At 50.0% G+C, this 9,842-nt stretch overlaps 1 protein-coding gene across 2 annotated transcripts in view; it reads left to right on the forward strand.

Annotated features, from left to right (window-relative positions):
• The window catches only part of LOC118667889 (RING1 and YY1 binding protein), a 97,818-nt gene extending 93,733 nt beyond the window's left edge, over window positions 1–4,085 (forward strand). The window contains exons 3-5 of one of the 2 annotated variants that reach the window (XM_036331553.1): window positions 2,757–2,933; window positions 3,024–3,122; window positions 3,517–4,085. In XM_036331553.1, the coding sequence (XP_036187446.1) occupies window positions 2,757–2,933; window positions 3,024–3,122; window positions 3,517–3,769 (529 nt within the window). In that variant the 3' untranslated portion in view covers window positions 3,770–4,085. The remainder of the gene's footprint in view (window positions 1–2,756; window positions 2,934–3,023; window positions 3,123–3,516) is intronic. The other variant, XM_036331554.1, reaches the window with a different exon arrangement.
• The last annotated feature ends 5,757 nt before the right edge of the window (window positions 4,086–9,842 follow it).

Consider the following 9,842-nt stretch of genomic DNA (forward strand, 5'->3'; position numbering starts at 1 on the left):
GTTTGTCTGACCATTAGCGGAGAGAGGCACTTGACCATTTGACCCCTCATTTTCTTAGGCGCACAGGAGAGCGTGCGCACGCTGGGCACACGTGCTGCCTGCTGAGAAGTGGAGCTCATCTCACCGCCTGCACATGTACATTTGCACTGCCGATCCTGGATTGTGGTACTGGGCTGAAGAATTCTGAGGGTGTGTTTGCCGACATGTAGAGGATTGCCCTTGGCAGAGACATGGCAATGGGCAGCTCCCCTAGTGTCCAGGATGCCCCTAGCCAAGTGGACTGCTGGGTAGGGGATGGCCCTTCTGGATAAGCTGGTCGGGCAGCTGAGCGTCCATAAAGCACACTGCACTCAGGCCATTCAGGCCGCGTGTGAGATGCAGAGTCCCTTTCTCTATGCTCATCACCAGCTGCTCTGCCTGCTGCCCACCAACCAGCGCCATTTCCAGTGCCCATGGTTTCTGAATCTCCTCTCTGCTTTTTCATTTCCATATTCCGCGACAGCCCCTCTAATATCCCCTTCCTGTCTCAGGAAAAGTGTCCCCACATCTTCCCCAGTTCTTCTTGAGTGGTGCTTTCTCTCCTGCCCCTGGATTAACTCCCAACTTGGTGCACAACACAGCGTGTCTCCCTTTCCTATAGAAATCTCCAGCCTGCTCACCCTTCTAGTAGGTTGTCCAAGAAGGCTCCCATTGGCTCTGAATTACCCCCGGTGGTCCCCGGTGCCCTGGTCTCTGCTCGCATGGGGCCTGCTCTAAAAGTCGGCAGTGACTTCCTATATCACCAGAGTTTGGCCCCTCTCCTTAGTCCTCATTCTACTTTGTTTTTCTCTGCAGTGTTGTTTATTCTTTATTTACCCAGTAGATAATGTTAGTAACAAAGATGATTAGGATGCAGTTTTGCCATTGAGGAGTATACAGTTGATTGGCAGTTACAGTGCCCAGTGGTAGTGACATCATAGATGGGGCAGGCGTCCTGGAGTGGACTGGTGCCCAGGTGTCCTCTTGTTCTCATGTGAGATTTCCCTGGAGTAAAGCACACATACTGGCGAATGGGAATTCTCCCTCAAGGTGTAGTTTTTCTTAGTTTTAATGGATTGGTCACAGTGTTAGCACTGGCTGAGTCTGGTTAGTGTGGATGGCTCACGGACGGACATGCTTGGGGATCCCTGTAGACGGCGAGCTGTTGTGTCCCCAGCTAGCATCTGTGAGATGCATGACCTTCTTTATGAGGGTGCCCGTAGTCACCTTCTCCTCGAAGGAAGAGAGGCTCAGAATGGCTACTGCTGCTTGGTTAGAGCCTGAGAAAGAGGCAGCTACTGCTGGGGAGGGGGGTGTGGCTGGGTGTGTTTGGGGGCCAGGCTTAGAGTGAGTCCCTCCCTTCCTTTCTAGGGACACTCCCACGTGTTTGAAGCCCTTGCCACGTGCGTGCAGCCGTTTGTGATCAGGGGTGAGGTGTACCTGACGGGCTTCCATGGGGCGGCAGCCGACCGTGGCCTGTGCTGCCAGAGCCCAGGGAACTGGCTCCGAGCGTGCCCCTTTGTTGGCATGTTTCTGGCAAAGGCACACGCCACTGAGCGCTCAAAGCAGACTCTGCCTAGCGCAGGGTGGCCATGGATCCAGCAACTCTCGTTGTTTTCTTTTTTTTATGTTTGCTTTTCTTTTGTCCAGGCCTCCATCCTGTAGGGTCTGAGGGCGTGGTTAATTGTGGCAGCTAGATGTTTCCCCTCATGAACGGATCCATTTTATGTTTGCTTCCCTACCTTGTTCTCAGAGAGTTTATTACGCGGTACATGTCCGTCTAGGTCAGCGGTTCTCAACCTGTGGGTCGAACAACCCTTTCACAGGGGTCACCTAAGACCATCGGAAAACGCATCTATAATTACATACTGTTTTGTGATTAATCACTATGCTTTAATTATGTTCAATTTGTAACAATGAAATTGGGGGTCACCACAACATGAGGAACTGTATTAAAGGGTCGCGGCATTAGGAAGGTTGAGAACCACTGGTCTGGGTGGACTGTCTTTGACGATGAGTACTGTACAGGCTTTCCGCTCTGCCTTCCCACGTGGGCCTGCATGGTCGTGCAGAGTGAGAAGTGTTTGGCACCACTTACAATTGGCAAACAATGGTGTGTGCTGAGAGCCAGCATCAGCTGGAGGTTGGTGAGGACATGATGGTTGCTATCACAATGAATGTATCATCATCTCAGGATTTTTTATACTGACTTTCAGTCTTCACCCCCTTCATTGCTCTGTGTTGTCTGTTGTTCGTGCCAATCACAGAGCTGCAGGGAGCAGACCACATCGGAATCATTGCATTGAGGAGAAATGTCATACTTGTAATTTTATCCTCTTTTTGAGGGATTACCAGTGTCCACCTAATGAAATGAGATGACCCTCTGCAGTGGGAGTGTTTGTGAGCTGACAGGCATATAATCTTGGCAGCTCAAAAGCAGTGGTGGTCTGAGCACTCTCGGAACAAAGCAGTGCCCTTTATGGCCGAGAGACACTGCACTGCTGTGTGAGCACCTGCACCTGTCCTTACGGTAGACGTACAAGAAGTGAATGTGAGAAGGAAAAAGGTCTTACGGACTCCTCCATGCCACATGGAGATAGGAATGTAGAAATAGCACCATGTAATGGAGCTTTGAGATGCCAGATACTAGTAATAAAATACCTGAGGAATTAGGAGACCAAAATAAAACCTGATATTTATAAAACAAATAATGGTGTGTCTTTCCTTGAATCTTTTAGAAAACCTCGAATCAATTCTCAGCTGGTGGCACAGCAGGTGGCACAGCAGTATGCCACCCCACCACCCCCGAAGAAGGAGAAGAAGGAGAAAGTTGAAAAGCAAGACAAAGAGAAACCCGAGAAAGATAAGGAAATTAGTCCCAGTGTCACCAAGAAAAACACCAACAAGAAAACAAAGTAAGTTCCGGGTAACTCAGCTTGTATGTTGCTTTGCAGGTGAAGCAAAGCTATCTTTTTAATACCTCTTTTGGCACCCCGCCCCTTTAGACCAAAGTCCGATATTCTGAAAGACCCTCCTAGTGAAGCAAACAGCATACAGTCCGCCAATGCGACAACCAAGACCAGCGAGTCGAATCACACCTCAAGGTACTGACACAGACTGCAAAGGTCAAGTGCTGCTCTGGTGGACTGAGTCCTCAAGAACCAGATGGTTTTGTGCCTGTGGGTTTATAGGCTGAGGGTAGGGTGGAGAACTAGGTCTGAGACTGAGCTGCGTGAGTGCGTGCGTGCGTGCGTGCGTGGGTGTGCAATACTTTACACCACTGTGGCCAAATGGGACAGATGCGTTGATGATCACTTTGGAGTGGCCCGAAGCTTTGCTGACAGGCAGTGGTTTCTGTTACTGCTGAGGTTAAGCTGCAGGTTTTGTGGTAGCTGTGGTATGTGGGGATGTCCTGGATCTCTGTGTGGATGATGTCTGCCAGACCGCGCCTAACCCAGAGCTTATGTAACTGGCTGTTTCCTGTGGTGTTGCTTTCAGGCCCCGACTGAAAAATGTGGACAGGAGCACTGCACAGCAGCTGGCAGTGACTGTGGGCAACGTCACCGTCATTATCACAGACTTTAAGGAAAAGACGCGCTCCTCCTCCACCTCCTCCTCCACAGTGACCTCCAGTGCAGGGTCAGAACAGCAGCACCAGAGCAGCTCGGGGTCGGAGAGCACAGACAAGGGCTCTTCCCGCTCCTCCACTCCGAAGGGCGACCTGTCCGCAGTGAACGACGAGTCTTTCTGAAATTGCACATGGAATTGTGAAAACTATGGATCAGGGTCTGAAATTCAGATCTCCACCTGCCCATGCTGCTGCACCTGGAGAGCCTTCTGTGGACATCGACCTGTGGGTGATGCTGCCAGGATCATTTCTGCTTGCCATGGGCATTTGGCCACCGAGGAATTTCGCACCCTGACGATTACTCTTGACACTTTTATGTATTCCATTGTTTTATATGATTTTCCTAACAATCATTTATAATTGGATGTGCTCCTGAATCTACTTTTTATAAAAAAAAAAAAAAAAATCTGCTGTGCACAATTTTCCATGTACATTACAACTGGTTTTTGTTTTTGTTTTGTTGGGGGTGGGGTGGGAGGGGGAGGGAACTTTTATTTATTGTGTTCACAAGCTCCATCCTCTCAGCATATCCTTCTAAGTTTATTTCTTTCTTCCAGTTATACTATGTACTATCAGTTTTGATATAACTATATATAAATATAAAATTATATATAAAGGGTTATTTGAAACCAATCCATGGCAACGCTGGTGCTTGATACACTGTGAAGTGAGTACAACCTTGAACAGTTACAGACCCGGGACAGTCCCTTCTACGGAAGTGCGGACATTGCATTAGAATCGGTCTTACACGAGGTGTTTTCCCGCCCACGGGCAGCTTGGCTCTCTCATCTGTCTAAAGAGCACTGGGTGATAGGAAAACAGAGGTTTTTAAACAATGTGATCTCCCATTTCAGGACTGCTCCAGAGCCGGCACTTGCAGCGGAAGCGCTGACCCCAGGTGCTGGCTGGGAGGCTCTGTCGATCAGCAGCACCCAGCGCGCTCCCCGGCCAAGGGCTGTGCGCATCGCGGTAGTGTGCACAGTGCTGTTCTCACATGGCGCTCGCTCGTGAAAACACGGTGTTCCATACGCGATTCCACCACTTCCCAGGCCTCTGCTCGGGGCTGAGGTCAGTCTATAAATTGTCGCTTAGCTTTAGGATTAAAACGGACTCAACTGCATTTTTGGTTGATACAAGAAGCAAATCCATGACACCACGCGCACAGGGCATTGCCCTGGTGGTTTTGTCATTGAAATTGGTTTGCCTCCTGCCCTCCTGTCCCTTATGCCACCAATTCAGTTGTGGGAATTGTTTTTCTTTCTTAAAACTCCACTCCTTTCTTGTCCTGATGAACAAAGGTGGTCAGCTGCAGGCCTCGCCTCCCTGCTGGGAAGGGCACTTCTGGGAGCCTGCCGTCTCCTTCCTGGGCCTGACGATAACGCGAGTAAACTCTGTTGTAAAGTTTCTTTTCACCCATTTTTGCTATCTCAGTGGAAGCGGGGAGACAAAAACAAAGACCACGAAGGCTTCTACCCACTGGCATTTTAAAACGCTTTGCTTTGCCTCATTTGGATTATTGTCTCTTCTGTGTAACTCCCACCACTCATGTCCAGGTTCCCAGACTTCAGAGTCACTGCGGGGACTTGATGTCACCTTCCTTTATTTGGTCATAACTTAAGGGAGCCTGGGAGGCAGCTGGTTGTGAGGAAGCCCCACAGGTGGGCGTGAGAAACCTGGTATGCTTAAGAATAGAAGTCACTTCTGTCTGGAGGCCACAAGTAAAAAGAAAAAATGAACAGCTTGATTTGAGTAGCCGACAGGAAAGGTTCCTTTCCCATCTACATCAGACTCCGCCTCCCTCTGCGCCATGACCTCCATCTGCTCTCCAAGCACAGGGTCTGCAGCAGTGCCGTTGTTGTGTGGTCCTACTCGCAAACGCTCGGACAATGTCCCCTTTCGCAAGGATGCTTGCATCTGGGATGCAAGCTGTGCTTATCTTTTTAGATACCTTTTTCAAGTATTTATTAATGAACCAAAGGAAATCAAATGCTTTCTGTAAGTATCAGAATATATAATACATAGTGATTTGACTATGAATTTTAAGTCCACAATTTAATATTAGTGGGATATTGCAAAGACATTCCTTCTAAAGTTTTAATATTCCTTTTATTAAGGGTCTCAGGGAGGGTAAATTAGTCAGCCATATTTATTTTCCAGAGATATAAGGAATTGCTAAGTTTGAAAATTAACTTTTTAATAAGAAAAATTAGATGTCACCAAACTCGTGGGTTGCACTGCTTTCCGAACCATAAAGTGTTGGTGTGCATTTCAGAAACACTGTGTAACTTCTCAAAATTAGTCTCCTGTAAAGTGATGGGACTCCTAGACTAGTGGGGGAAGCTGATGAGCCAGCTACTCGGCTGCTGATTCGTGATTGCAATGCCTTGGTGCTTTGGCTTTGCCTCCGACATGAATAGAGGACGGGAGGTAACGGATGGAGGGTGCTTTAGGACAGGTGGGATGACATGGCCATTGTGATGGGGCTGCAAGTGGCAGTGGAGCCTCGGGCCCGTGTCCTGGGCCGGCCCCTGCTGCCTGCGAGCTGCTGAGGCCAGAGGTGGTGGGCACTGGAGGCTTAACTCCTGACATTGAGGTCCCTCAGACGTGCTCTGGAGACAGAATTCGTGGAACTTCCTGTATTTGCAGTTTGCCCTACAACAGGTGGGCAATGTGTAAAAACACTAGTGTAGATTAGAAAGATACATATTAAAGGGTCAGAAATACCTGGTGTTCGGTGGCACAGTAAGCAGGTTATAAAGCCAAAACAAAAAGCACAGTGTTACCCTTGCAAGGTTCCATTTGTTTTAACACCACCCGGTCTTCAGGCAAGCACAGAGCTTACCCGACATGCTCTGTTTGAGTCGAGCAGTTCAAAGGTGAAGTATCTTGACACCCACAGAACATTTTAGTCAGAGCCCTTCTGTTTCCATCTGGATATTTGAAAACAATGGCAGAAGCTTCTGGGAGTTGCGTGCCACAAAGACGTCTCACCTGCCTTATCAAGACCGTTCTCAGCCTACTTTTCTAAGCTACCATATCGTAAATTATTGAAAATTTATTAATTGCTGAATATATAATAACCTTTGCTTGTATGTAACCGAAAATGGTTTAAGAGCCAACATTTAGAGTATGACAATGGAGCTGAACAGTTTTTAATGCGCAAGCAGTTCTGTTCTTGTGTATGACTCGTAACCTTAATTTACTGTGTAAAGATGGTTACATTATTTCCTTAGCTTTGTTTGTTGGAGACAAATAGAGAATGCTTGTTAAGTATGTCCAACATAATCTTGTGAATTTTTGTTACTGTATTATACAAGCTATATTTTTCATTTGCCCAGGAAGACGGCTTGTCTCGCTTCGGAGGTTTCTGCTCTGTCGTCTTTATAGCCGAGTCTTAGGTCTGATTTTTCTTCATGCGAAAGTGTCAGTTGGTGGTTTTGTGAACTGGTCAGAAATTCGCAGGTCTGAAATGTTGGGGGGATTTATATTGGACACTGCTCTCCGTCTAGCAAATAAAGATGTTAATATATTCCTGTCGCTGGCATGTGCACGACTGTGTGATTAGAAGCCACTTTATCATTTTCCTGCTTTAAATAGAAATGTCTATTTATGAATTCTGCTTGTAGTTTTTTCACAAATAAAATAGTAAAATTTACATTGAAATCTTAGTTTTGTGTGGGAAATGGTTCCTTTTCGAACTTAGTTTGTGAACTGGTGGAGTATGCCCACTGGGAACAGGAGGCACAGGGCGTGTGGGGAGCAGGCGTGGCTCGGGGCGTGGCGCGTGGCTGCAGGAAGTGCTTGGGCAAAGGATGGCCAAGTTCTGGAAGGAAACGAGCGATGCCACGCGCATCCTTTGGGATGGGTGCAGTGAGCTGAAGGAGGCAGTGATGCTGAAAGCCTCCGCGATGTCTCCAGAGCGCCAGGGCCATCCCCGGGACTGCTGGTCCCGTCAGCACTTGCACCAGCACTGAAGGGAAGGGACTAGAAATGGCTCAGGACCCTCATTTGAAAATAGGTTGGTCCTGGTAACAGCAAGCTTGGCACGTTCCCTTGTCCTTGTCTTAATTTCCCAGAGTCAAACCCAAGTCCAGCCCCTCCAGAATCTGGCAGGTTGAAGGGTGGGGCTCATGGTGTCTGGTGTCTCCCAGGGGCATTGTGGGTACAGGTAAAGTGACAGGCTTTCTGTGCTACCTGAGGGTCAGTCCTTGCTGGGCACTGGCTTCACCATTTGGGAGGATGAGAGCTGTCCCCACACTAGACAGTGTGCAGCAGGGGTGGGTCCCAACAGTGAAAGTGCAAGGGGACCCTTTAGGGGAGGGAGGATGGGGCGGGAGGCGAGGCTCACCCCAGCGTGGGGCTATGTTCAGATGCTTGCTGGAATGCCCTGGCGGGATTGGGGCTCCATTGTGCTAAGAAGCTCTTGCTGAGTTAATCTTGGTCAAGGGTAGGAAGATGTTTTAAGCTGGAGAGTGCCCAAGCTTATGCTCTGCTCTCAGCATCTTCCTGGGCAGCCAAGAGGAGATGAGAGCAGTCGGGGGCCCTTGGTCCCCGACTCCAGCAGTTCTGCGGGGCTACTCGGAAACCTTGAGGCCACAGCAAGGAATGGGTTAGAGGCCGTCCTGTGTTGGGATTAAAAACGAGCGTCTGCTCAAACTCCTGTTTGCTGAGCATCTAAAGGAGCCAGTCCAGTCCGGCCGCCTGACATGGCTTTTGTCAGGAAGGGCCGTTAAGCTCAATGAAGTGGGCCCTGAAGGCTCTGATTTTTATTAGAAAGTTCGTAGGGCACATCTGGAAAGATGGGGTGAGGCTCAGAGCCTGGACTGAAAGGAGACATTCGGATGTGTGGGGTCAAGCTGCCTGTGCGGGTAGGAGCCCCGGCCGGGCGGGCTCGCTGTGAGGCAGGCAGGGTGCAGGGGGACACTGGGCGGGCCTCTCCCAGGGCAGGTGCAGGTGCTCTTGTTGCCACCCCGGCTGCCCCCTCAGCTGTGCCAGGCATCGCTAATCAGCACTCCTGGTCAGCGATTCACTGCGCATCTCCACCTGCTCGGTGCCACGGCCCCGTGTTCCTGTGAGTTACAATTCGCGTCATTCCCGCCTGGACACACCCACCCAAAGCCCCTGGGACGTGCACAGCGTGCTGACTCAGCTCTCCGATTGGGGGGCGCTCCCTGGAGGGAGCGGGCGAGCGGTTTGGAGGGTCAGGAAGAAGGGAACTCGGTATCCAACACCCAACTCTTGCAAAGGCCCGGCCCCTCTTCAAAAGTGGACCAGACCAAGCGGCCGGCGCAGCTCTAAATACCAGACCCACGGCCTGCCAGCCATGCAGGCCCGATGGGACCTGCCCCAGCTGCCGCTGGGAAAGGCGGCCGCGGGCTCGGCACAGGTCACCGTGCCGAGGGCTCCGGGAAACAGCACGTTCTCCGGTGGCGTCAGCCACCTCACCTGCCTGGGTGCCAGACCAGCCTCCGGCTCACTGTCTCGCCTGGAACGCCGCCTCGTGCCCTTCCCCTGCTCCAGGGCCCTGGGCCAGTGCCTGTGCTTGCTTGTAATATGCTGTGTTTTTAATGGGAAGCAATGATTTTTTTCTTAACAGTTTTTCTAATGCTTCACTGATGTCAGCACCTGGCATGAATGAAAGGGCTTCTTTTTGTTTTGTGATTGTTTTATCTTGTTTTCAAATGTCAAACGTATTTGTTTTCTTGGCCCAGAGGGAGGGGCAGTTGGTCACATGGAAATAAAGCCCCTGGTACTGTTGACAGCTGCCCCGTGTGTCTGTGTCTGTGAATAGTGTTTACAATGAGCATGGCTTTTCTTCATTAAAAGTGCGTGTTTTACGCTGCTTACTACCCTGGTGTTAGTAAGAGAGAGCCAGTGTGGAGCCGTGGGAGAGGAGCGGTCTGCAGAGTGCTGGCACCCCGCACCGTGGGCGTGAGGTGAGCGTCCGTGCTGGGTTACATGTATGCACTTGACACACACACAGGAGCGGCGTATTAAGAATGGGAGTTTCAAACTTTATTTCTCAGTTACAGTTGACATACGATGTTCTGTTAGTCTCAGGTGTACAGCAGCAATGCACAGGTACACCTTGCACCACCCCGAGGAGTCTTGTCCCACACAGTGGGGTTTGTTAATTCAGGCACGAATGGCGCAAGCTCCTAGCACAGAGGCGTCTGGGCTGCAGGCGCACTGGACC

Source organism: Myotis myotis, unplaced genomic scaffold (assembly GCF_014108235.1).
Source record: "Myotis myotis isolate mMyoMyo1 unplaced genomic scaffold, mMyoMyo1.p scaffold_m19_p_13, whole genome shotgun sequence".
Lineage (NCBI taxonomy): Eukaryota > Metazoa > Chordata > Mammalia > Chiroptera > Vespertilionidae > Myotis > Myotis myotis.